Below are 27,926 nucleotides of genomic sequence, written 5' to 3' on the forward strand. Positions count from 1 at the left end.
TGTTGGGTGCTGAGCACACCATATAACCCTTCCCTGGTCGCCTCTGGGCGCCTGGGCAGGGACTTCACTTCTTGGCTTTAGCTTTCTTTCCCTTGTTCCCTTTGTTGGGCTTCTGGTGAGTGTCCTCTCGCCCCGGATTGCCGGGGAGGGGGGGGAAAGGGAGCGGGGCGTTGAGACTCATGGTCTTCCTCTGAAGCCGCAGGTCCAGGATGTCAAACGTGACCTGGATCTCGTACTGCAGCAGCTCCTGCAGGCACTCGATCTGGATGTGGATGGCCTCGCTGACCAGGCGCTCCAGAACCTGGGGGCCAGAGGCTGGTGAGCCGGGCCCCCAGGAGGCCTTTCCCAGCCCGCCCTGAGCTGAACACCTCCACGGTCCTCTCCACCCACAGGGTCGGCTGTGTCAACTGGCGCTCGCGCTCTCTCTCTCTCTCTCTCTCTCTCTCTCTCTCTCTCTCTCTCTCTCTCTCTCTCTCTCTCTCTCTCTCGGGCTCCCCTCTCCCGCCCATTGTCACATCTCCAAGTCCTATTGGACAGAAAGGGAAACTACTCCAGGAAGTGGGCGTGTCCTCCCGTCAGCCGTGGGAAGAGGGAAACTGAGCCACCAACTGCCATGTCACCAGGAAACGGTCTCTGTCAACTCCTGGTGCCATAGCATCCTGGAGACAGGGACATGTAACCCTTTGCTCCAGTTACTGCCTGAGTAGCCAGCCAACAAAGGAGAGGTTATGCCCATCCAGGGGTGCGGGGGACGTACTGGAATATTCCTTGATACATCTGAGGTCTGTATTTTAGCTTAAAAACCCATGCACACCCAGCGGCTTGGGGGCTGAGGGAGGAGGACTGTGAGTTCAAAGCAGCCTCAGCAAAAGTGAGGTGCTAAGCAGCTCAGTGAGACCCTGTCTCTAAATAAAATACAAAATAGTGCTGGGGATGTGGCTCAGTGGTCGAGTGCCCCTGAATTCATCCCCAGCACCCAAAACAAACAAACAAACAAGCAAAACCCATGCAGAATTTTGCATTAGCCTCAAAATATCTGTCCCCGCCTCCTAAAATGAGAATACTGTTCTTCCTTGAGTCCTGGGGACATGGGCTACAAGCTGATGCCCCATGCTCTTTCTGTGGAGCTTAGGGCTGCCAGCTCAGGCCAGGGCACATGTGGAGGGGCCTCGGCTCATGAGCCAGACAGGGCAGGGAGAGTGGGCAGGAGGGGCTGTCGAGTGTGTAGAGAGAGCAGGAGTGGGGACCTCACATATTCTGTAGCGAGGTCCCCTGAAGAGGGCTGCAGACAGGCTGGTGCCTGGATTCTACTCAGTCCCCATTGGATGCCTGTGTGAATGTGTGTGTGTGTGTGGGGGGGTACTGGGGACTGTGCTACTCTGCATGGAGCTCTAGCCCTAGCCCTTATTCTTACTTTGAGACATGGTCTTCCTAAATTGCCCAGGCTGGCCTTGAACTGCCTCAGCCTCCTGGGTTGCTGGGATCACGGTGGCACCACTGTGCCTGGTTCCTGTGGGATACCTTAATGCACTGAGGTGACATGGCACCTGGATGTGCTGTGTTTCTGCAGACCTAGCCTTGGATGAGTACCATCCATTCTGTCGTTTTAATTTTTCTTTAGAGATTTTCCAAATATGTTTTTGAAATTTCAAAGGAATTCTTTCCTCATCAGGTGACAATTCAGAAACCAAAACTAACTGACAAACTACGAAACTCCTTGGGGACACACAGCCCTTTCCCCTGCCCCCCCCCCCAGTGCCCACAACACAGGCACACTCCTACACACGTGCACATGCTCGTCTCTGTGTTCAAAGACCAGGTGACCAACACAGTGCCAGTGCCTGTGCAGAGCTATGGCTGGCCTCACTCCCTCAGGCTGGTCACCACGATAGGAGAGGTTGGGGAGGCGCTGGCCACGGGGGCCTGGGGTCTTTGTACCCATGGGCAGGGCAGCTGTGCTCACATCCACCACCAGACCCTTCTGGTCCTGCCTGGCCTCACCCAAACCCCCTCCCTGAGCAGTCTCCCTGCTCCTTCCTCCATTGTCCCTGGGCCTCCGTGGACCAGGGCATTAGGAAAATCTGCAGATCCACGATGACAGCGTGACAGAACGTGGACTTAGGGTCGGCCAGACCCTAGGCCCACTGTAACCTCTACCCAGGTTAGCTTGGTGGCTTTGGGCAGAGTAAGTTCACTGAGCCTCATCTGTCTCACCATCAAAATGGGGACACAGTGTCTGTCCTGCAGGGAGGTGTCATGGCACCTGCAGGCACGGCCCGCGGGACACACCGGGTTCCTACGTGCTTCCGTGTGGAAGACGAGGCTGTGTCGGAGTGCAGCCTGCGTCCCCGTGGGCAGTGAGCGCCGGCAGCGGGAGCCTCACCTCTCTCCTCAGGGTCTGGTGCGGCTCTGCGGGCGCCCCCACGGGCACCCCCTGGCCCCCGAAGGCCTTCTGCAGCATGTGCGCCTGCTCCAGGCTCAGCGTCTCCTTCAGGAGCAGCATGTTGGTGCGCTTCTGCACCTCGGCCGTCCGCAGCTCGGCCAGCTGCTGCTCATGATGCCACACCTCCCTGTCCGTGCCCTCGGCCAGCGGGAGGGGCTGGGGCGGCGCACACACCTCCAGGTGGGCGACCGTCAGGTTGACCTCCTGGTCCTGGCCCAGGACGTACTGGTAGAGTCGGTAGTGGCGGATGAAGGTGTTGTGGAAGTAGTCGCAGAGGGCCAGCAGGTGGGCGGTGCTGAACTGCCCCTGGTAGTCCCTGAGCTTGTTCCCCAGAATCGTCACCGCCTCAGTGATGGAGCAGCCTGTGGGCACAGAGGGCCAGGGGAAGAGCGTGAGCAGGCAACGTCACCCTGGTGGCCCGCTGGCCTGGGCTCTGATTCTGTCTGCCACTCCTTGTCTCTGGAGCTGTGGAGCAGGCAGCTCTCCCTTTTACCCTAGCTTCCACACACACTCACACGCACAGACACACTCACACACACCCACACACACACACTTACCCACACTCACACACGTGCACATGCGCACACTCACACGCGCACACCCACACACCTACACATACTCACACACACACACACACACACACACTCACCCCCCCACACACACACACTCACACACCCCCCTCACACACTTTTCTGTTTTGTTTTTGGTACTGGGGATTGAACCGGGGCGCCTAACCACTGAGCCCTATCTCCAGCCCTTTTAAAATTCTTATTCAGGGTCTTGCCGAGTTGCTCAGGGCCTCGCTAACTTGCCAAGGCTGGCTTTGACCTTGCGATCCTCTGCTTCTGCCCCGCGAGCTGCTGGGACCTCAGGTGTGTGCCACCGCCTGGCCTGGCTCCCATGCTCGTCCTCCCCGCCTCCAGTGGCCATCCGTCCTCACCTGTTTTGTCCAGGGGCCCTGCCTTAATAGCCGCGCTTCCCAGAGTTTCCTCGTGGACTCTTGGGGAGAAGGCAGGGTGCTGGAGGGGTCTGGTCTGAGGGGGGCACGCAGGGATGGCGAAGGCCCAGACAACTGCTGCACTAGTGGCCAGGGCTCTCGGTGGGGCAAGGATCACTGACCCCCTGAAAAGCCTCACCTCTGAGGGTAGTGCCTTGACAAGCTCCGGAGAGGGAAGCACCCCTCCTGTCCCCTCCCGTCCCCTCCCGTCCCTCCTGTTCCCTGCTGCTCACGGCCCTTTGGGAGTTTAAGGCAGACGTCGGGTTGTCTGCAGCCCGTGCCTGGGGTTTGACAGGGTGTTGTCTAGAGCAAGTGTGTGGCCTGGTGACCCTCATAGGGCAGAGTCAGGGGCAGCTGAACAGGCCCCTGGGTGTGAGCAGACGTGGTTCTCACACAGATGCTGTCCCTGAAGCCCTCTGTGGACATGGCCACAGCTTTCCTGCTCCCCACCGTGTCCTCTGCCAGGTGGGAGCTGCAGCCAGGTGACCATCGTGTCACTGTTTCAACGCCTTTGGCGCTCCAGGGCCATTAGAGGATGGCAGTCCAGCGTGGGTGCTGGGGGCTTGCCTCCACCCTGGGGCTGGCTCGCCTGCACAGCCCTTCCCTGCTCCCTCAGGGAGCCCACAGCGGCAGGATCACTCCCGGCTCTGCAGGAGGGTCTCGGCCCCACACCCAGGTCTCCTGGAAAGTCCTCTGCCCCATTCTCATTCACACTTGGCTCCTCCCCAGGCCGCTGGGTGGGTGGGGCTATCCTGGGTGGGGCTATCCCTCTTCCTCCCCAGAGGCCTGGGGCAGGGCGCTGTCTTGGTGGACGGGCACTGCTCCACTGTGAGCCTCACTGAGATGTGCTGGGGTGTCTTGGATACTCAGGCTGCATCTCCCACAACGGCCTAAGGAGGCCTCTGGGCAGTGTTGTGATCCTGGTGCAGCGTTGAGTGTCCCTGGGCTGGGCCACCTTCTTCTCAGGACAAACCTGCAGGCTCAGAACTGTCCCCACTCCAGCTGAGCTCCGTCTCAGAATAGGGTCCTGGGTTTGGAGGATTGGGGCACTGTCCATTCTTGTGACATGGGGCCTTTGCCTGCTCACATGTAAAATGCAGAACAATCACATTCATGTTGCAGGCCGGTTGGAAGACCCGTTGGGGCCATGGATCAAGTGCTCCACCCGGAGTCAGCAGTCACCTCAGGAGAGTGTGCCTGCTCAGTGGGAAGAGTCTCTCCCAGCCCCGCCACCCACCCACCCAACCCTCCCTCCCTTCCTTCCATCCAAGGCTCATTTGCCAGATTTGCCAGACTGTTGCTGAACCTATAAATGGTTGCAGCCTGTCTTGGCCATGCCCTGGTAAATAAGGCCCATCCCCTGCCCTCACGGTGCTCACCCAGGAGACCAAAGCAGAAAATCACAAGGCCTGAGGCCCAGGTTGTGGCTCGGTGGTAGAGAGCTTGCCTACCCCATGCTAGGCCCTTGGTTCAATCCCAAGCACCCAGGGCTTTCTGGGGAAAGCTTGGGCTTGGGACTGCCCTGGAGGGACTATCACCAGAGCCAGCACTGGACCATGTGCCACAGGGGCCTGGTGGACATCGTGAGCCAGTGAAGCAACTCCACTGTGCGGAGTGCAGTGACGAGCTGTTCTTCACTCAGCTGACGCACACTGACTGAGGGCCTGTGTGCACAAGAGCTCTTCTTCCAGGCCCCAGGGAGTTCTAGGGAGAAGCCATACAGATAATCTAGCTCTGCACAGGGCCACGGGGGCTGGAAGGGCACAGTAGGAAAAGCAGTTGTCTGGATAGTCAGGGAGGGGTCTCTGACACGGTGACAAAGGAGCCCAGATGGGCAACATCAGAGCTGTTTTCTGGGCAGAGGTGGGTAAAGGAGAGAGGGGCAATGGGGGCTGGCCCTGTCCACAGAGGCCCTGCTCTCCAGAGCACCTGGCACTGCCTCACACTGCAGTTCACCGGTGTGTGTTGCCCTGCGCCAGAAGGTGAGTCCTGAGCACATGGCAGCTGGGTAAGGAGCTTGCCCGGCACCCGGCACCTCTCCTGGATGTAGAGACTGGTTGAATGAACCTGAGCTCACAGGTGGCCACCGCAGCGTTTGCAGGTGGCTGGAGGTATGGGGGAACTTCATTCTAGGAGAATTACTCAGTGAGCCCCCATGTGCTGGGTGTGGGGCACAAGTGGACTATGGATGTGGTCACCCCCTCGGAGGCTGTGAGTGGGAGGGGCTCCCAGGTTCATGGGCAGCAGGGACAGCGGCTAAAGGCCAGCGGGGGGCAGCGTGGCTGTGGGGGCACCCACATGGAGCTGGACCCCGCCAGGCCTCTGCCTCTAGCCTCCAGGCTTCCCGGAGGCAGAGCTGATTCTGGGGCACTGGCTGGGGACAGAAAGGCTTGGGAGTGACAGTTCAGACAGAGAGCTTGGAGGAGCCTCTAGGCCACACCAAAGAGCCGGACTTTCCCGCAGAAGCCTGGGACATCCAAGGATGAGCGTCAGGGCTGCTTGGAGCTCGGGAACCACCGCGTCAGGAGTCTGCACGCAGCTTGCTCTGGGCTGAGCCCACGAAGGTGGAGAAGTTCACCACGTGAGCAGCTCCACTCAGAAGCCTGGAGGCTAGAGGCAGAGGCCTGGCGGGGTCCAGCGGGAAGGTGGAGGCTCCATGGCAGGGTGCAGGAATGTCCAACAGAGGGATCCCAGATGGGCACAAGGCCCTCGTTTCTGACCATCAAAGCTGGACCACACAGAAGTATAATAGAACTCCACCAGGCGGCTCACTGGACTTCTCTGGACTCCTTGGAGCTGAGCTTCCGGAAGCTGCCCTGCTTATGTTCCAGAATGGCCTGGCAGCGCATGGGTGGGGGTCACTGGTCCTCCAAGTGAGTGGCCATGCCTGCCTTCTGTGCCAAGGCCACCCCAGCAATCATGCACGGAGCCCAGCCTGGTCGAGAAGTCTGTGAGGCACATTGTGCTGCGTGCTGTAGCAGACGTGGCCAAGTGTTCCTTGTGGCTGGTCACCCTGGCGGGTGTCCGACAACCCCACTGTGGACCTTGTCCTGAGTCCACAAGCAGGCACGGTCCCTGGCTGGATTCTCACCGCAGCCCCAAGACACTCTCTGGCCAGTGCTGCGTTTCCCCTCCGAAGCTGGCTCCTGAGACCAGCCCTCTGCACCCCAGTGACTCAGAGCAGAGGGATTAGGCTCAGGGAGAAGCCTCTGGCTGAGCAGATCTGTGCCTGCACATTGTTCTTCAATAACAGGGAGTGGCCTTCATTTGCATTGGCTGCTGAGAACTTCCTGAAGTTGTCCCCAAGCCCCTGGAGGCCAGCACCTGTGAGGGAAGCTGCAGGAGTGGAGGAGGAGAGGAATGGGGAGGGGAGCGCGGAGGAGGCGCTGCGATGGCAATGCCAGCCGCTCCCACATGGGGCCAAAGAGGCACCAGGATGCACTGGGGGTCTCTGGGGCCTCCGAGGCTGCACAGCAGGGAGTGCAGGGGTGGGCCACCGGGCTAGCCAGAGGAGGGAATGGGGAGAGGGGCTGCCCCCTATGGGTGGGCATGGGAGAGGAGCCAGGTGCCACCAGTGTCAGACGAGCCAGTCTGGTGGCCCCTGTCTTGGCTGCAAGGGGAAGAACCACAGGCCGCTCTGGCTGGCTTAACTTTGCCCCAACGCCAGAGCCCAGAGCTGGAGCAGGAGTGTGCAAAGCAGAGGAAACACAAGCCTGCCACCTCTGTCCAGCCCTGTCCTCGTGCCCCTGACTGCTCTGGGTCCCTCCCCTGCTCTCACGCAGGGGCTGCTGAAGACCTTGACCAGGAGGCAGCACTGTGATGGCAGGACACAGGCATGGTCCTCTGGGTCAGGGGTCTCCCATGGCAACGTGGCCCGGCATGCCCTGGCCTCCCAGGCCCCCCAGCCCCTCCCAGGGCAGCGAGGCCTGGGTAGGCATCATCGCTTCCATCTGTTCGAGAAATTGGCTCAAAAAGGCCGGGAGATTTGCCCAGGGGCATACAGCAGGTAAGTGGCAGAGCCCGAATTCAAACTCCGACCATGTGGCTCCAAGTGGCTTCTTTGTAGGAGGTGGATGTGGGAAGGGCCCCTAACTCAAGGGGACATTCTGCAATAGGTATTGCATCAAAATGCATGTTTCATGGCCAGAGTCTCCAAGAAACAGGGGATCCTGGGAAACCAAATGGAGTCTCAGTATGATAATGAGCTCAGCAGATCATCCAAAAGGGCTGAGCAAGCGCAGCGCTTCTCAGATCTACCCAGGACAAATGGTCTCTTGGGACCAGGGAGCACACTGGGGGAAATACTGAGCTGGTCCAGCTCCTTTGTTCAAAGATGGGGAAACTGAGGCCCAGAGATGGGCAGGACTTGCTCCAGCACAGGAGCCTGGACTGGCCAGCAGAGTCCTCCCTGATGCCTCTTCCAGCTTGGGGAAGGGACAGTTCTACTTCTTGTCAGTGCCCCCAGGTCCTGGGGCTCCTGGGTGGTGAGCAATGACTCAGGAGGTGGTGGGGACTCCCTAGGAGGAAGAGGTCCAGTCGAGGGAGGAGAGCTGGATCTGGGGCTGCCCTGGGTGGGCTTTGTGGTGCTCGGATGACCTCTGGCCTGGGGCCAGGTAGAAGTTCCAGGTGAGCGTCCAAGAGCTCTCCACCTTGGCTGAGACCACGCCCATAGCTCCCGCCTGCCCCAAGGTCTTCAGGTCCTGGGAGGCCCCCCACCTCCTGCTGCAGAACTAGCGGTCTCCTCGGGAGCCCCTGATTTCTGGGGCTGGTGCAAAGCTCCCGGTGGAGCCGCAGGGAGAGGGAGTGGGTCACCTGGTGCAGCCTGATTTCCCTCTGGGGGAGGACCAGCAACGTCCCTCCTGACGTCTCCAGGCAGCCTGGTGGGTCAAGGAGTACCATGGTGACTGGCACGAACCTCACCAGCTGCCCTGGGACTGGGCATGCTGCTCTGGTCTGGTCACGCCCCGTGTGTGGGCAGGCAGCCGCACACGGTTCTCCGTCACCATCACTGTCACACAAAGCACTGGTGATGGGCGGGGACTCAGAGCCTGGCCCTGAACAAGGCAGGACGGTGAGCCTGTGAGGGGCTGAGGCTGGGAATTCACAGGGTGCTGGTCTCCTCTGGCCTCGGCCACCTGACCACCAGCATGGCTCTGCCCTCTGGGGAGGGCGTTCTGATCTGTCCAGTGGAAGCAGTGGACGACGTGCCTGGCGGAGCTGGGTGACAGCCTGTGCGTCCAGTGCTCTACGGTGCGCCACACACAGTAGGCCCGCAATATATAACCTTGTCCTTGTCCTCTCTTCCCTAGGCCTCCACTAGTGTCCCCCACCCTGGGAGGTAATCTGGAATCCACCAGCTCTCAGGGGCAAGGCCTGACCTTGGGGCCGGGAGTCCTGGAGACGGGGTGGCCTCCATCTGGGTGGTCACCTGGGGGCTCTGTTGACCGTATGGGAGGTAGAGTGTGGGTCAGTGTGGTGTCAGGGAAGCTCTTTGTTCCCTGGACACAGTGACATCAGGGGGAAGGATGGCGGAGTTGGCTGGCCCCCAGTCATGGGGCTGCAGGGGAGAGCAGGAGGTGGCCTTTCTGGTCAGCCTTTTTTTGGGAAGGGGGTGACTTCTAAGCAACTCAGTCTGGAATGACCGCTGCAGTGAGTGGTGGCAGGACAGGGCCATCAGACAGAAGTCCAAAGAGACCAGCTTTTGGTTCAGTAGGAAGAAGGTTTGAGAAGCGAGGAATGAGATCAGAGCTGGCAGCTGTGGGTCCCAGAGCTGGAGACAGAATTCCTGAATGTGCAGTTGGGTGGGGAACGAGGACCGTGGAACCTCGTGGTCCCCTCCACTCTAAGATGCAGGAATTTCCATGGGGGCGGACAGTCCCCGAAGCCACCACTGAGGTGCTGTGGGTGCCTCCCAGGCACGCTCTGCCGCGGTCTCCAGCTTGCTGAGGGGCTTCTTCACCCCCACAGTCTCCCCCGAGATGAGAAGCACCAGGTCACCCCCCTGAAGCAGGCCCGGCACGGAGACAGCCAGCTGCTCCACACAGTCCCCCATCCCCTCTGACGGGGTCCTGAGGCTGACCGTGTGTCCAGCAGGCCAAGGAAGGAATGAGAAGCGAGAGGTCACACCAGAGAGCCAGAGGTCTGCCCACCCACGGGGGCGTGTCTAGCACAGGGTGCAGCTCAGCGTCTCAGCTGGCCTGGACAGTCACCCGTCAGGGCCTTCCTGTCAGGAGCCGGGACCCGTCCCGCCCCCTCCTGTGGGAACTCCAGGTGACCAAGGCACCAATGCCCAGGTGTCTGCCTGGTCCCTCTTTCTTCTACGCCTGGCACCTCATGCCTCTCACGCAGGGGCTCCTCCCGGGCTTCCTGCTTTTCAGGACTCACGGCCCCTTGACCGGGCCCCCGTCAAGATGGACAGTTGCCAGCCAGGGGGTGTCCTCTGCTGTCAGGCAGACGTAGGCACAGCCCGTGGGCACAGCCATGGCGAGCCTCTTAACCTCCCGGGCCTCAGTGTCCCATGATGCCAGGCTGTGGTAAGTGGCCACCCCGCGCTGGGCCACCCCAGGAGGGTGGAGAGCCCCGCCGGGGGATGTGGGGGAAGGTTTCTATGGCATGGTCTTGATTTCTGGCCTCCCGATGACAGTGTCACCTGGTGAGCTGTGACCTCACTCTGTGAGTTGTGCGCCACTGAATATGCTAAAGTCCCAACCCCAGGACCGCAGGGTGACTGCATTTGGAGATGGTGCCGAAGAGAGGATTGAGGTTAAAAGAGGTCATGTGGGTGGCCTTCATCCCATATCACTGGTGTCCTCATAAGAGGAGGAGATTGGGACACAGACACCCGCAGAAGGAGGGCCAGGTGAGGGCTCAGGGGAGATACCATTCACCAGCCGGGCCGAGGGGTTCCGGAGGAGCCAGGCCTGCCAAGGCCTTCATCTTGGACTGCGCCTCCAGAGCCACGTGGACACAGATGTCCGATGTTGAATCACCTGGTCTGTGGGATCTCGTGGTGGTGGCCTGAGCAGACAAAGGGGCTGGGGGGGGCGGAATCGGAAATGATAGTTGTCCATTTGTCCCAAGAAATGCTCTCTCTAAGACCCAGCCAGTGGCCTTTGTAGAGATTCCAACAAAGAAGTTGCCTCCAGAGACCCCTGAGGGCCTCTGGTGAGGTGGTCCTACTCCTGCTGGAGGGAGGGTCTGCGCAGGCGGTGGCTTTTGACATGGGGAAGGGTGCTTGGGGGCTTGCAGCGTAGACCCGAGGTACAACCTTCCATGTCCCAGGAGAAGAATCTCATGGGGGAGTTGGGAGTCATTGCCTCCTCCAAGCCCCAGCTGTTGGGACAGGCAGGTGGCTACCTTCTCATCCAATGGTGGCCCGGGTGACATTTCCTGAAGAATCAGGAGTGGCTGTGGGTGGAACTGCAGATACCAGGGCCATGACACACTTGGCCATCCTCCCTGTACCTCCACCAACTGGTCCTCCTAGCCCCAGGATCTGCCCGCCAGGCCAGCAGGCAAGGGGCCTTCCTACTCCAGGTGTCTGGAGGGACCCGAAGAGGCCTGTGTCCAAAGTGGTGGAGGTGGTTGACTGGGCAAGGCCCTGCAGGTGAGCAGGTGGGCAGGGGCCACACCCCTCCACTGAGCGAGAACAGCTATCCCTTCGACCCCTGTCCTGGAGCAGGGCCTCCTGAGCACCCTAAATCTCCCTCCCCTGAACCTCCTAGGTCTCGGGAAGCGTGCAGACTCTGCCCTCTTCCTGGGGTATCCCCCCCCAGGATGTCCCATGCTGGAAGAATCCTGCACCTCTGTGCCATGGCTGGTGACTTCACTCCCGGCCCCGAGGGACAGGTGGGTGTGATCTGTCCAGGGCTTCCCAGAGACTGGCAGAGAGGTGCCAAGTGTAGAAGTCTGTCTCTCAGGCCTGCAGTTGAGCCCTTTGCCAGGGTGGAATCAGCTTATGCTTTTGAATAAAGGGCCGCTCTCTCCCTCCCTGCGCTGGGGCCCGATCAGGCAGCACGATAAGCGGACTGGCAGCTGTCCTGGCAGAGTCTGAATCATTGTTGTGCAAACATGACCCTCCTTAAATGCTGTCTGCCAACCTCCTTATCTGGTACGCAAACAGAGCTCAGCCATCCTTAGCCCCAGCGGAGCCACAACAAAGTGGCCCTGGAGAAGCCGCCTGCCAGGAGGAGCCCAGCCAGTGGGGGTGACAGCCAGAGCAGAATCGCCCTAGAGCGGGCCGGGGACCCCGCGGTCTGCGTCCACACTGCGATAGGTGGATGTGCCTGGGAGCGCAGGGAGGGAGGGCGGACGGGAAGGCCTGATCTGCCGCTGTGTGAGCAGCTCCTGCCCCTCAATCCAGGTCCCCTGACAAGGGCCGTGGACAGGTCCCTCCTCTCGTGCTGAGGGGCAACAAGGCCTCCTTGCGTGTGTGCCCCTGTGTGGAGCAGCTGGATTAGAGCCAGCCCTGCAGTAGCCTGGGCCTCCATTCTGCTGGCCCCTACCCGACCCCCTCTGCAGACGGAGGGAAGACCAAGGAATGGCAGCACTGGTCAGCACTGGTGCCCCTTGTCCTGGACCACACACTCCCGTGGTCCATCCCACCTCTGGACCGGGGAGCAGTGGTAGCTAACAGTGAATGAGCGCTTCCTGCGTGCCAGTCACCTGCTGCGGACTTCACATGTCCTGTCCTGTTTAATCCTGCCCACTGCCCACTGCCCTCTGGGTTGGAGCTGTTACCATCTCACATCACAGAGGAGGAGACCGGGGCACAGAGAGGTACCCAGCGGTCCCCGGGTTAGCAGGAGCAGGTGAGGATGTGGGATTTGAACCCAGACCTTCTGGCTGCAGTTCTGGTGCCTCGTTGCTCTGCTGCCTCTCACTCCACTGAGCACACATCTCCCTGAAGCAACCCGTACAGGGCAGACGCCCTGGCCTCCCCTTCCCCGGGCACCTCTGTCCCTGTGGGTATCGAGGTCCTCCCTTTCATTCCTTAGTTAACCCCAGTTTTCATTCAATGCCTAGTGGACGCCATGTGCCTTGTCTGGCTCTGAGGACAGAGGGGACAAAAACGAACAGGTGCAGCCCCTCCCCTGGGGGGGATTCAAGTCTCTCTGGGTCCAGCCTTCCTTGAGGTCCAGGTGGAGATCTCTGGGGAGCGGAGTCTGAATTGAGTGGGCAGGACGTGGGTGAACAGGCTCGGGAGGGTGAGCGAGGCAGTGCAGGAGGGCCGACGTGGACGCAAGCTGAGGGCGCCCTGAGCGCTGCAAGACATCCTGGGCGTGGGGACGGTCCTGGGGGGGCTGGCCATGGCTGCGGGGAGCCGCTGAACCAGGAGGCTGAACCAAGAGGCACGATGAGGAGGGCCTGGGGCGGCTCTGGGTGCAGTCCTGAAAGTTGGAATCCTGAAGGCCCCAATCCCCAGCTGCAGTTCCCATGCGGGAGGAAAATGAGGCTCTGCACCAGGGCGGGAAAGCTGGAGGCCGGGAGGGGATCCGCCTTCTGGGTTGCAGGCAGCGTAGTCGCTAAATTACTCAGTCGCGTCCTGTTGCTGCTCCTCACGGGTAGCACCGAAAACTGGCCTTTGTCAGAGAAGGCAGACATCAAGGGTCTTGATGACCTTCTACAGCAAGCACGTGCGTGACAGCTCCTCCCCAGCGCTACAAAACGCATTAGAGGCTGGACTGTTCTCCCTTGGGAATTTGCTTATGGACAGAGATGGACTTCTATTTCCTACTAACAGCCTAAAACAGACTTCGGGTGCAGGAGCATCCCTTGAGCCCAGCAGCTCAGGGCCCGCCTGGGCACCAGAGTGAGAACCTGTCTCAAGACAACAAAAACCAGCACGTTCGACTTTGGCAAATAGATGGCACTTTCAAAGCCAATCTCATTTTTTAAAATCAAATACACAATTCACGTTCCTGTTAGATCCCCGAATTCTAGACCTTATTTGCAGGATCATGTATCACAACGGGGGGAAAGCACAGCACTTTAAAAATGCTTATCTGGAGATTTGGTAGACTTGGCAGAAGAGAAGGATTTCAATGGAATCTCCACGCCGTGACGACATCTGGAATTAGGTGTGATCAAGGCTTCTGAAGGCACATTTCAAGGTGTTACAATAAAGTTAGTTTTCCCATTCAGCCCAGAGCATCTGGCAGAAAATTCAGATGAGTGGATACAACAACAATAAGAGCTTGAGTTTACAAATGCGCCCTTTGTCTGCGTTGGCTTTCCTTCAGCTGATGGGACTCCCGGAGCTTTGGATGAATTAAAGCTGCGTTTGCCCGAAGCAGCCAGTGACGTTACTGACGCGTTTGAAAATAGTTACGTACGAGGAGGACAAGGGGACAGGCACCTGCGTCCCTGTTTGGTCTTCAAAATGTTGGTGCCGTATTTGGGGTCTGCGTGCGAGTGCAAGAGGAGTGAGTTCCACACTCCCCAAGAACACCAGGCCACGGCCCAGACAGGGGGACGGTTTCACAGGGAGGCCCACGCGGGCGGATGTGGGGTCACAGGAGAATTTCACCAAGGGTGGCACCAAGGAGGAAGCAAATGTGAGCGTATTCTTCAAAGGGAGCCATGTCCCCAAAGAAAAAGAAACCACTGTGGGTTCTGATGGGAGACTTCGAAATCTGGTCGATGATCGTGAACATCATCCTGCTCTTTGCCTTTCGTAGTTCCAATATTCTTTTGTCCTTTTAAAATTTGCATTCTTCTTTGAAACAGCTCTTTTCTCCGCGGTTTCAGTTTGTCAGTGTTGGTGACTTTTACCGCTTTCTACGCTGTTCATTTCATCTTTGCATCATTTCCAATGCAGGTATAAACGTGCAAAGGCTTTTAGAGAGTCCTGATTCATCACAGGCAGGTGTTCTGTTTTGTTTTTTTGCAAATTCGACTCCTTGAAAGTGTGTCATTCAACGTGGACTTGGTGTGTGCGTTGTGTCATGTGAAAATGTTGAAATGTCCTTAATAAAGTTGTCTTTTTTTTCCTTTTTGTGAGGTGTCATGTTTATATACTGGCTTCTGTGAAGGATGAAGTGTCTCAGGGTCTCGGCTTTCCAGGAAACTGGACATGATGGGTGACCTGACGTGGTTCTTTAGTGATCCACCGTGGCGGTCTGCCCAGGTGCTTCACACGACCGCAGGTGTGCGCTGGTGCTCGCCATCACAGCGCATCTCCCGGCGTTTTACTTTGCACTGTTTCTTCATGGATTTGGTTCACTGGCTGGTAGCTGTTAGACCTGTGCGACTGTCACGGGTACGCCTGAGGGGTTATGCCTCGAAAACGCTGTCTATTTTCTTTTGTAAAGTAGTCTGTGAAGTGTTACGTCACTTTGTTGTGGTGGGGAGACAGAATCTTAAGTTGCTGAGGCTGGCCTCAAACCCTCAATCCTCCAGGCTCAGCCTTCTGTGCCTCTGGGGCCACAGGCGTGTGCCACAACACCCAGATCTTTCAGGTCTGCATGTCTCTCCAACAAATTTCCTTGTTAAAGAAAAAAAAAAAGGCTTTTGGATAAATATTTTAAAATTATTTTTTCCAGAATTTTGTCTTCAGAATTTTAGACTTTGAGGATTTTTATTTTGCAGAACTTCACCATTTGGGAGTGTGGCCCAAACCCCGCCCAACACTCCAGTCACTCTTCCGAGTGCTTTATAGAAACGAACACAACAACCCCACAGTCATCCTCATTTTATAGATGCGTGATCTGAAGCACAGAGAGGTTGAGGCAATTGTCAAGGCCACACAGCTGGGAAATGATAGAATTAGGACTCCAGAAACATTCAGAGCTCTTCCTGAGACTGGCATTGACTGTGGAGAAATCTCTGCCAGGGCCAGGAAGAGAATTTTCAGAGGTGACGGAGGCAATCTGTTGAGAGCCACAGCCAAAGGGGCCCCAGCAAACTTCCAGCTGCCAGCAAGCTTCAGACTGCCCCAGCAACATCTAGCTGATTGGCTCCTCCACGGAGCTGCTCATTGGGTGACTTCTTTGGCTCTGCCCACGCAACCCAGCCAATCGGCCTCAAGAGGAGGAGGATTGTGGGAGGAAAAGGCTGGTGTGGGAGAGAGAGGCTTGTGGAAGCCGGTGGTGGCAGTTGGGCTCTGAGGGTTTTTCCCTGGAGCTGTTTTGTTTGGCGTTTGTAGTTCTAAAAATAAAGTTAGTTTCTTTTTGACAAGTGGCTCCTGATTTGTGCCAAGCCAGACTTCGGCATTTGGTGGCTCGCACGGGGAGCAACTGAGGGTAAGTAAACTGGTCGCCCCTGAGGGCAGGGCGAGAGGATGGGGAGCCATTCTAAGTCTCCTCTTTTGTTTTGCTTCGTTTTTGTTTTAACTTGCCTGTCCCTGGAGATGAGTGAGAGGGAAGAAAAACCACTCACATCTGAGGAAAAACTATTTGCGTCTGAGGAACAGATAGGGAGAAAGGACGGATGCATATGTCAGGAGGATAGAAAGGCTGTTATAATGATTTTGTGTGGTTCCCTTTTTATTGGATTCTGTCTCGGTTTTGTTTGGCGTCATCTTGTTGGGTTGTATTATAGTAGAAATACGGGATCAGCAATTAGTAAAAAACAAACCGAAAGAGTGTTAAGTAAACTGTTAGAGGAAGGAAGCTTCCCAGTAAAACCAAGAGCAGTCAGGGCATACGTTGATGTAATACAAGAATATAGCCCATGGCTTTTTAAGGAGGAGTTGTTAGATATATCACAATGGAACCATCATGGTGAAGATTTAAAAAGAATAGAAAAGAACAACCCAGGGACTCTGCCAGTTAGCACATTGTCATTGTGGACGTTGGTATCTAGTTTGCTTAGTCCAAAGCCTTCAGTTCAGACAGAGGTAGAGGAAGAAGAAGACATATTGATTCAAGTAGAAGAGGAAGTCTCTCAAGTTAGTCAGACAGAGGAAAAGATTCAAGTAAAAGCTCGAGCTAGTCAGAAAGAGGAAAAGATTCAAGTAAAAGAGAAGGTCTTTCGAGATAGTGAGACAGAGGAAGGAAGTTTAGAGCAGAAAAATCTATCAGGGGAAAAGTTAAAACAGGTGACTGCTAATAAGACCCTTTTATTAGAGAGCGTAAGTGTCCAACCAACAGCACCGCCTCTACAGGAGACTGCTACTAACAGCATTCTATCACCAGAGGGCGTAAGTGTTCAACCAACAGCGCCACCTCTACAGGAGACTGCTACTAACAGCACTCTATCACCAGAGGGCATAAGTGTCCAATCAACAGCACCACCTCCATATGCTAAGAGACTCCCAACCCCCGCAGTTGATAGTTTGGATCCTGAGACAGGATCTCAAGTATGCCCTGTATTTGAGGTAGGAGGGCAGCGAACTTACCAGGGTTTAAATTTCAAATCAGTGAAGGAGCTAAAAGAGGCTGTAACAACCTATGGTCCTCAAGCACCCTTCACTGTAAGCTTGGTCGAATCCATTACCAACTTAAGCATGACGCCAGCAGATTTGGCTAGTTTGTGTAAAGCTGTGCTAAATGGAGGACAATACCTGTTATGGAAGGTTGCCAATGAGGAATTTTGCAAGGAGACGGCTAGTCGAAATGCAGCAGCTGGTTATCCTCAGAGAAATCTAGATATGTTGTTAGGAAAGGGACCTTATGAGGATCGGCAGCAACAACTTGCATATGATCCTGGTGTATATTTACAAATTGCTGTAGATGCAGTTAGGGCATGGAAGTCTTTACAAGAACCTGGAGGTTTACAAGGTCAATTATCTAAGATAATACAAGGAGCTAATGAACCTTACGCTGAATTTGTAGATAGGCTTATTCAAACAGCTACCAGAGTTTTTGGGAATACAGAACAAGCAATGCCATTTATAAAACAACTGGCTTATGACCAAGCGAATCGTTGGTGTAGAGATATCATTAGACCATGGAAACATGAAGATTTAAACACATATATTAAATTATGTAGAGACATTAATGAACAAGGGCAAATTGTGGCAGCTGCAGTAAAACAAGCTTTAGATGCCAGAGACATTAATGAACAAGGGCAAATTGTGGCAGCTGCAGTAAAACAGGCTTTAGATGCCAGAGACACTAATGAACAAGGGCAAATTGTGGCAGCTGCAGTAAAACAGGTTTTAGATGCCAGAGACATTAATGAACAAGGGCAAATTGTGGCAGCTGCAGTAAAACAGGCTTTAGATGCCAGGCCAAGAACATGCTACAATTGTCAACAAACAGGACATTTTAAAAGGAATTGCCCCATAGGAGGAGGGTTTAACAAAACTAGGTATCAAACAAGTAGAATACCGGGTATTTGCCCACGATGCCGTAGAGGGAGACATTGGGCTAATGAATGCCGTTCTCAAACCACCATAGAGGGTACTCCATTATATTGGGCTAATGAATACCGTCCTCAAACCACCATAGAGGGTACTCCATTATCAAAAAACGAACAAGGACAAGGTGTTTATCCACAATATCGTGGACAAAGGCATCGGGCTCCGTTGCCAAAAAATGGACAGGGGGCCCCAATGCTCCGGGGCCCCAAACCACAAATATACGGAGCACTGGAGGAACCCAGCAACCCCAGCAACCCCATCAGGGTAGTGCCCAGCACATCAGATCCCTCATCAGACAAACCAGAGGGAGCGCAGGGTTGGACATCTGCGCCTCCACCAAATCAGTACTAACTCCAGAGATGGGAGTTCAAATCATTCCCACAGGGGTAAAAGGACCTCTTCCCAAAGGAACAGTAGGCTTATTATTGGGACGCAGCTCTTCTACTCTAAAAGGACTTTTGATAAGTCCTGGGGTAATTGATTCCAATTATGAAGGTGAAATAAAAATTATAGCCAGTTCTCCAAAGGGTATATCAGTAATTTCACCAGGAGATAGAATAGCACAGTTACTAATAATACCAAGCCTACATGATAAATTTTCCAGTCATGTTGTAGAAAGAGGTTCCAAGGGATTAGGCTCCACAGGTGTAGATTGGGCTATGCTTTCTTTAAATTTAGATTCTCGCCCCATGCTAAAACTAAATATTCAAGGACATGAATTTAATGGGCTACTGGATACAGGTGCAGATCTTAGCATCATCTCTCGTCAAGAATGGCCAAAACATTGGCCATTACAACAAGCCACTCAATCGCTTCGAGGCCTAGGAGTGGCGACTAATCCCGATAGAAGTGCAATGCTATTAGATTGGAAGGATCCTGAAGGATGTGAAGGAACTATACAGCCATATGTATTGGATCATCTTCCCGTAAATTTATGGGGACGAGATGTCTTAGATCAATTAGGTTTGACATTAACAAATAATATCAATCAAAATGCACCCACTATTATGGCTAGACAAGGTTTTAGGAAAGGAAAAAGATTAGAAAGACAAGAACAATGTATAGCAGCACCAATACAAATAGATCAAGGAACAGACAGACATGGGTTGGATTTTCACAAAGGGCCACTGAGACAATAAAAATTACATGGAAATCAGAAAGACCAGTATGGGTTCCTCAGTGGCCCTTGACTAAAGAAAAGACACAAGTAGCCCATGATCTGGTCAAACAACAATTAGCGGAAGGACATATACAACCTTCTGTATCTCCCCATAATACTCCCATTTTTGTCATCAAAAAGAAATCTGGTAAATGGAGATTACTGCAAGATTTAAGAGCCATTAACAATGAAATGGTCATTATGGGACCTGCTCAATCGGGGATTCCTCAATTGTCTGCTTTGCCAAAAACTTGGTATGTTTTAGTTATAGATATTAAAGATTGTTTTTTTTCAATTCCAATTCATCCTGAGGATAGTCCACGTTTTGCATTTACTATCCCTGCACTAAATCATGAAGGTCCTGATCAGAGATATGAATGGAAAGTACTCCCTCAAGGGATGGCTAACAGCCCAACTATGTGTCAAATTTATGTTAACAAAGTAATCCAGCCACTTAGAAATCAAAATCCTGAACTACAAATATTTCACTATATGGATGATGTGTTATTGGCACACAAAGCTAAAAACACATTACTAGAATGTTATGCCACACTTACAAACTTATTAAAAAATTATAATCTAGAGATAGCAATAGATAAAGTGCAATTAAATTTTCCAATTAATTATTTAGGAGTTCTATTATCCTCAACCATGGTCCGTCCACCAAAAATTCAAATACGAGTAGATCAACTCAAATCACTTAATGACTTTCAAAAGTTATTAGGAGACATAAATTGGATAAGGCCTTATCTAGGTATTCCAACAGGAGAATTGGGACCTTTATTTGATATCCTAAAAGGTCCATCAGATCCAAATTCACCCCGAATGTTAACGCCTGAAGCAAGAAAGGCATTAAAAATCATTGAAACATATATGGAAAATATGCATTTGGATAGAATTGATATAAGTTTGCCTTTATTATTTATTGTACTACCAACAAAAAATATTCCTACAGGAGTATTTTGGCAAGAAGGTCCATTATTATGGATACATTTATCTTATTCTCCTAACACTATTCTTACTAGATATCCTGAGGCTGTAGGACAATTAATACTCAAAGGAATAAAAACAGCAAAGGCAGTGTTTGGAATTTCTCCCCATAAAATTATTACTCCATATACTATGAATCAAATTGATGAATTAGCTAATGAGTTAAATACTTGGGCAATAATAATGTGCAAATCTAATGTTTCATTTGATAACCACTTACCATCTAATCCTTTATTGTCTTTTTGGTCATTGCATCCTGTAATTTTTCCAAAAATGACAAGAAAAACACCTATCATGAATGCTCCAAATATATTCACTGATGGGTCAAATAATGGTACAGCAGCAATAGTTACACCTGATCAAACTTTTACATTTTTAGTACCCAAACAATCAGCTCAAAAGGTAGAGCTTAATGCAGTATTACAAACTTTTGTGATGTTTAAAGATTCTGTATTTAATTTATTTTCTGATAGCCAGTATATAGTTAATGCTATAGTATCCCTTGAAGATGCTGGTAGAATTTCCCCTTCTTCTACTGTTTTCTCTTTGTTTTCCACTATACAAAGTTTAATCTGGGACAGAAAAGATCCATTCTTTATAGGACATATCAGGGCACATACAGGATTGCCTGGAGCCCTTAGTTTAGGCAATGATTTAGCAGATAAAACTACACGTGACATACATATTTTCTCTGTACTAGAAGAAGCTATAAATTTTCATGAAAGATTCCATGTCAATGCTAATACTTTACAAAAGCGTTTTAAAATAACTAAGGAACAAGCTAGACAAATAATAAAACAATGTCAAAATTGTGTGACCTTTTTACCACAAGTTAATCTTGGAGTCAATCCTAGAGGATTGATGCCTAACCATATTTGGCAGATGGACGTCACACACTTGCCAGAATTTGGAAAATTAAAATATTTGCATGTTACAGTTGATACTTCTTCTGGATTTTTGATGGGCTCCCTTCATGCCGGCGAAAAAACTAAAGATGTTATAGCTCATTGCTTACAAAATTTTGCCACTGTGGGCATTCCAAAACAGTTAAAAACAGATAATGCCCCTGGTTATACGTCTACTTCTTTTAAACAATTTTGCTCATCATTTGGCATTACTCATATAACAGGAATCCCATACAATCCACAGGGACAAGGCATAGTTGAAAGAGCTCATCAAACTATTAAAATGTATTTATTAAAGCAAAAAGATGGAATTGGGAAGGGGTATATATTCCCCAAAGATAAACTTAAAATAACCCTTTTTACTCTAAACTTTTTAAATTTGGATTCATCAGGACTTAGTGCTGCAGAAAGGCATATGTGTCCAAAAAATGTACATAAGCCCAAGGTACTTTGGAAAGATATTCTAACAGGACAATGGAAAGGTCCTGACCCAGTAATTGTCTGGAATCGGGGGTCTGTTTGTGTGTTTCCACAGGAAGAACAGCAGCCAATTTGGATTCCAGAGAGATTAACCAAGGTTCTGACCCAGAACAGCAGCCGATTTGGATTTCAGAGAGATTAACCAAGGTTCTGACCCAGTGATTGTCTGGAGTCGGGGGCCTGTTTGTGTGTTTCCACAGGGAGAACAGCAGCTGATTTGGATTCCGGAGAGATTAACTAAAATCCTGACCCAGTGATTGTCTGGAGTCGGGGGTCTGTTTTTGTGTTTCCACAGGGAGAACAGCAGCCGATTTGGATTCCAGAGAGATTAACTAAAGCGATTTCTACAGACCAAAAAGAAGATGATTTAGCTCAAATCCATAATAGCTGATATCCAAAACTCCAATTTGGCTATCCTTACATCTGCAACAGAACCAGGATGCTTTTTTCAATATCTATTTTATTATTGCCCTTTCCCATATCATGAAGTTCTATTTTATTTTTTTGAGCTCATACAGACCTAGGTTAATGTTTTGCTGATCAGTTCTATTTTTTTTTTGACTATAGAGTTTTTAAACATTGCAATAGAGATTTTACCTGTAAAAAGTTATAAGGCCTTTACTATTGTGTTATGTGTTGTATGTATTATATTATGTGTGCACACTTGTGTTTTGTGTTATATGTTTGAATGTACGTATGTCCAATGTACATATTTCTATATATCATATATGATGAGCGCTCATGAAAAGATGGATCCAAATATTTTTTTTTTTTTTATTCACGTGATTTAAATGGTTTAATTTAAATTGGGTAAATAACTGTTAAGAATTGTTTTAATATGTAAACAAAAAAGGAGGTTAACAGATCTGTTTGTTTACTCTCACCTTTCGTTTTCATTATATTTAATAATTCTCTTCACTATAATGTAAATTGTTAAGAAAATTGTTTTCTTTTAGTGCCTTCTGGAATGTTACCTAATTTTTTCTTTAGCCATTATTGCCAGAATTTCTATCTTCATCCCAGTGCCGATGAAGATAATATAAATTGTTAAGAAAATTGTTTTCTTTTAGTGTCTTCTGGAATGTTACCTAATTTTTTCTTTAGTCATTATTGCCAGAATTCCTATCTTCATCCCTGTGCCGGTGAAGACAAAGATAAAACTAATCTACAGTTTCTGCAAAAGCCATCACTGAACTGCTTACAGAACTTACACTGAACTGCTTACAGAACTATGTGTCACTTGTATGCATTGTGAACTATCTGTTGGTGCAGCGACTTGTGGTAGTGTTGGGGTATTTTTGCTGATGATTTCATCGGTGGTACAATTTTCCCAAAAGGAGCCGTCAATTGACTTGGTATATCTTCCTCCCTTCTGCTTGTCATGATCATTCAGCTAAAATTTGGGGGTCAACAGAGGTGAGGCGAAGAACCTCACCACCACCCCACCCCCCCACCCCCCGCTGAGACCTCTCCTCAGGTGTGGCTGTATACTGGACCGGTAGTCAATGACGGGTAAGATCCAATTACAATGGTACCAACCTAAGACAGGAGGCTGACGCCCTGAGGTCAGCTCATCCGAAGACGGGTAAGGACCATATGTATTGGACAACCTAAGGCAGGCACGGTCCATAAGCCACATGCTTGTTGTTTAAACAGAGAGGGGGAGATGTTGAGAGCCACAGCCAAAGGGGCCCCAGCAAACTTCCAGCTGCCAGCAAGCTTCAGACTGCCCCAGCAACATCTAGCTGATTGGCTCCTCCACGGAGCTGCTCATTGGGTGACTTCTTTGGCTCTGCCCACGCAACCCAGCCAATCGGCCTCAAGAGGAGGAGGATTGTGGGAGGAAAAGGCTGGTGTGGGAGAGAGAGGCTTGTGGAAGCCGGTGGTGGCAGTTGGGCTCTGAGGGTTTTTCCCTGGAGCTGTTTTGTTTGGCGTTTGTAGTTCTAAAAATAAAGTTAGTTTCTTTTTGACAAGTGGCTCCTGATTTGTGCCAAGCCAGACTTCGGCAGCAATCTATCCTCTGCCTCTGGGGGATCAGCTTGTTTGAGTTCTCTGAGAGTCTCTGTGCACGTGCTGCCGAGGAGATTGCCACCAGACAGCCTCCCCACCAGGAGCAGCGGGTGTCGCCAGGAGACACTGCTCCAGAGGCGTGGGCTGGTGCAGCTCTGCACCTTGGGTGGAGAGGGACGTGTGGTGAGCAGAGCAAGAGGCTGATCCCCACCTGCCCGATGGGCAGTGGGAGCCCGAGCAGCTTCCAAGAGGGACCTGGTGGGACCGTGTGTCTGAAAATCCACCCTGCGATTTGGTGAGTGGGCTGCAGAATTCAGACTTGACGCAGTGGCCACCAAGAGCCGGAGGAGGACGTGGTGCGGGGTGGGATGGTGAGAGGTGGTAAGCTCAGGGGAGGACACTGGGTAGGTGCTGGGACCCGACAGTGAGCTCAGGCTGTATCCGGACGGGGCCGTGTGCATCCCACGCAGGGCACCCTGTGTGAGGGACGCTGGCATCATCAGGGACAGAGTCACCGCATGGGGAAGACAGGGAGAGGGGCGTCACGTGGCCTGGGTCCGTGGCCACTGCTAGTCATGCCCAGAAAGCCCAACGAGGACCTTCCAAGGTCCCCTACAGGGTCAAAATCCCATTTTATGTTCTTGGGAGATAATTTCAAGATAAAACAAATTAAACATAAAAAAGTTGCAGAAATACCAGAAAGACATTCTTTTCCCAGCCGACTTGGCCACACAAAGCCCACCCACCCCAGGGTCCCCACTCGAGGCCTCCTAAAGCAAGGACACTCCCACCTGACCATCAGGACAGAAGGGGCTCTAGCACAGCAGGGCCCCAGCCTGAGCAGGGCCCCAGGCGCCTCGGGGCGGTCTCCACAGCCGCTCTCAGGCCGGCCTCGGTGGCCTGGGGCTGTCAGAGGCTGACTGGGAAGACCTGGGGCCACGTTCTGCATGTGGCTCCTCAGGGAGATGCAGGTGCTGGGCCCTTGCTGGCCACAAGGCACGAGGAGGTGGCTTCTCGCTGCTGTCCCACCGGGACGCCCGGCTCTCTGTGGCCTCTCGCTGACGTCCACTTCAGCAGGGAAGTGTCTTTTGGCCTTTTCCATCTGGTCACCGGTAAGGATGTCAGGAGGGGGTTCTCAGAAATACCCCACTTCTCACTGCCTTTCCCCTCGCGTCGGCCCTTCGGGATGATCCTTGGCCAAGTTGACTGCGGCGAAGGCGGCCCAGAGGGCCATTCGGAACGTGCTATTTGCTCCGTAAATGAGTCTGCCTTTCAGAGCCCAGGAGGTGGACGGGTGTGACCACGCGCTCTCGGGCTCCTTCCCCATGACAGCCGTGCCCAGGGCGGGGGTGGCCGAGACGCACCCCAGATGTACCTGACCGTTCCGTGCCAGGCCAGCAAGCTCAGACCTGAACGGAGCCCCCACATTCCACCCAGCCTGACCCCAGGAGGCTCGCGGTCCTCCAGGGCACCACGGGAAGGCCATGAGGGGCTGCAAGCAGGGGTGACACGTGACCATTGCAGCAAAAGTGAACCGCCACAGACGCAAACCCGAGCCAGCGGGAGCCTGGCCCGAGGGCCTCGAGCTTCCGGCTGGCAGACACCTAGGAGCCTCCAGCCCTGGGGGGGCCTGGGTAGCACGAGGGGAGCCAGTTCCAGTGGGAGGAAGGGTCGGGCTCCCGGGGCGGCGACCCGGGGCTCACGGGCGCCCCCAGCCCGTGTCCATACCTTTGGTTTCCTTGATCAGCTCTTCGGTGAACTTGACCACCTGCACCACCTCCACCCACGGGAAGCCTTTGCCCACCGCGAAGATGACGCTGTCATAGATGGTGTCCAGCAGGATGCTCCTGCGCGCGTCCCTCAACTCGTCAAACGCTTCCCAGTTCAGGAGTCTCCGCAGGTGCTCCCGACCTTTAGGTTTCTGCAGGACACGGCCAGGAGTGAGAGGCCCACCCCCAGGCCCTCCGACCCCGGGGACAGGGAGGGAGGGTCTCCCGGGAGAATTCCGCTTTCTTCCTCCTCCCTGGGGACTTGTTCTTTCGTTTGAACTCATTTCTCCGAGACTCTTGACGCAGCCACCGCAGGCCCAGGTTTGTGGGCCTTCAGTGGGTCTCAAGCTCTGAATCACGGCCTGATCCCTCTTCCCTAAAACAGTTTGATTTTCCCCCAAAGACTACTTTCCACGGTTTCCCCGTGGACGGGATCGTGGAATCCGTACTAATGTGCGGATGACCGGCAGAGGAGGCGCCTGGCGGGCCGTGTTGCACGGAAGGAAGGAAGCTCAGCCATGGAACTGGGGCACTCACTCTGGCAGAGCCGGAGGGAAAGGCTGATGCCGTGAGACCCCGCTGCCTGAGAGTTCTCTAGCCCTTCCAGAAGGTTCTCATAGGTCACCAACACATGTAGGAGATGCAAAGGTGTGGGGTGATGGTCTCCTCCCCATGGTCCACTGAGGGGACCCTGCCTGGGGACACCCACCCTGCCTGGGGGTGTCAGTCTCCTGGGCCAAGGACGCTCTGGCTGGGAGGACCCTGGCACCATGACTGCTCGGATGGCACAGGAGCCTGATCCCTGTCCTCTCCACGGCCACTCTCCTCTACCTGACCCAGGCGGCCCGCCTGCCCTTCTCCCTCAGGTCATCGCAGGCCCCTGCTCCGCACACTTGTGGGCACAACTGCGGAGAGCCCCCGGGGTGTCAGGCTCCTGGGGGGCAGGAGCGTCCCCCTTCTCTCCAGCGGGCTTGGCCACACCAGGGCTGTCCCTGCAGGCCCCAACACTGGCCACCAGCAGGGGTGGGCGAGCCTGGAATGTGGCCGCACCCATCACAGGAGGAGTGAGAGACAGGTGGATGCCCGGGGTGTCCCCTGAAGACACACCGCCCTGAAGAGACGCCGCTCTGCAGTGACCCCGGCACACGCCCCATTTCTGGACCCGTGGGGCAAACTTTCTCTCAAGTCCCGCTGTCTCTTTCTTCACCTGGAATTGGAAGACTTCTTTCACTCCCTGGGGTGTTAGGAGTGCCATGGCCCTGAATCCAGTTGCCAAGAGACAGGCCGGCACTGCCGAGCCTGGAACCTGGGGCGGGTGGGGTGCAGCTTTGTTGGGTCATGAGGCGCCCGGGCTCCTGGGTGGCTTCCTCTGGCTCCTCCTCTCTGCTGTGCTCTGGGTCCGCCTGTGCTGGAGCAGGGACCTCGGTCCCCTTCCCTCTGTCACCCCTCCCTCGCAGGCTGTCTTCCATCGGAAGCGAGGTCCGGGCATCACCCTCCCTCCCACGCATGCAGGGCCCCCCTAGTTCCAGCAGGACCCAGGACTCCCCTTCCTCCAGACCCTGAAACCCCATCCTCTGTCTTCAGGTCCCCGTCCTCCAACACCTGGTCCCCTCAGGACCTGCCGACCCCACTTCTTCCCGGCAGCTGGCACCCCCGTGTTTCCAGCACCGTGGTTCCACTTCGGGGTGCAGAGAACAGCTCTGCAGGGGACCCCAAGTTCAGCACCTGAGCACTGCACGCCGGGACCCGGGGTGGCTTCGCCCTTTGTCCACCTGGAAGCCCCTGGCACCCCTGGTCACCTGGGGGCAAGTCTGTCTCTCCCCCGCCTCACTGCCCATGTCCAGAGCCCCACTGAGGAGGCCAGGGGACACCGGCAGGGTGGGTCTTCCCTGAGACGCACCCCAGCCCTCACCTGCTGCCCCTGAGCCTGCATGGTGGCCCTTCTGGGTGTCCTCTCAGGTCCCTCTTCTCCTCCCTCAAGCGGAACCTCCAGCTCTTCTTGACTCACCCTCCCTCCTCCCCACCCACCTCCAGGTCTGCCGCCCTCACGGTCACTGAGTCCTTTCTCCTCTCTGCACCCCTGGCCCCCGCCTCTGTCGTGGGGCATAGGGACTTCTTACCAAGTCTCTGAACCTCCCCCTCCACACACAGACGCATCAAAGTGGACTGTCGTCTTCATGCTTCGCAGCCTTCCTGGACACTCAAGGGCAAGCCCAGAGCTCCCCCGTGGCCTGGAGGCCCCCCTGGCCGGGCCCCTCTTTCCCCTCCAGCCCAGCCTGGCCGCTTGCCCACTCGCCTCCGGCCCCCTCCAGGACTTTGCCTGCGGACAGCTCTTCTGGACGGATCTTCCCCTGCTCTGCCCGGGTGACTCTCCTGCTGCTTCAAGGCTCACTCTCCCTCAGGGACCCCTGAATCCCTGGCACACATACTCATAGCACTCAGTTGTCACCTTGTGATCGTCCCCACCTCGTGATGATTGTTTTGAGGCCAGGTTGTAAGGCTGGAGAAGGTCTGGTCTGGTTTATGGCTGTTCTATTCGCCACGTGCACACCCAGCATAGAGTAAGCGCCCTTGGCTCATCCAGTGGCTTGGCTGTGGCTCTGGTGACGTGGCTCTGGTGACGTGGCTCTGGTGACGTGGCATCGGTGTGTCTGTGGAGGCTGCCTTCCCTCTAGCCTGCTCATCTTGCCAGGACATGGACACATCCTGCTCCCTCTGGAGCCCTGGTGCCTGCTGCAGGGACCCAGTGACTACTCTCATGGCCAACAAGGTGATGTTGACAGAGGTGACCAGTTACAGACGCAGCCGCCCTGCTCTGGCCTCACGTGGGCCGCACCTGTGTTCTCAAATCTTACCTGAGACTCTGCA

The 27,926-nt window shown here is 53.9% G+C and overlaps 1 protein-coding gene across 1 annotated transcript; it reads right to left on the reverse strand.

Moving 5' to 3' along the window:
* Positions 1–26,991, reverse strand: C14H8orf74 (chromosome 14 C8orf74 homolog). Its single transcript, XM_078031369.1, has 4 exons — positions 26,971–26,991; positions 25,018–25,210; positions 2,384–2,805; positions 1–301 (listed from the first exon to the last, which is right to left on the reverse strand). The coding sequence occupies exons 1-4, from the start codon at positions 26,989–26,991 to the stop codon at positions 65–67; spliced, it is 873 nt and encodes a 290-aa protein (XP_077887495.1). The 3' UTR covers positions 1–64.
* Between the last annotated feature and the right edge of the window lie 935 nt (positions 26,992–27,926).

Source organism: Ictidomys tridecemlineatus, chromosome 14 (assembly GCF_052094955.1).
Source record: "Ictidomys tridecemlineatus isolate mIctTri1 chromosome 14, mIctTri1.hap1, whole genome shotgun sequence".
NCBI classification, from domain to species: Eukaryota; Metazoa; Chordata; class Mammalia; order Rodentia; family Sciuridae; genus Ictidomys; species Ictidomys tridecemlineatus.

Excerpts from the sequence above, each read along its gene's own strand:
- C14H8orf74 (XM_078031369.1), bottom strand. The coding sequence starts at position 26,991 with ATGCAGGCTCAGGGGCAGCAG. Across the intron at positions 25,211-26,970 it reads TGCAGGCTCAGGGGCAGCAG|AAACCTAAAGGTCGGGAGCA; the intron begins GTGAGGGCTGGG and ends CGTGTCCTGCAG. Across the intron at positions 2,806-25,017 it reads GCTGATCAAGGAAACCAAAG|GCTGCTCCATCACTGAGGCG; the intron begins GTATGGACACGG and ends CTGTGCCCACAG.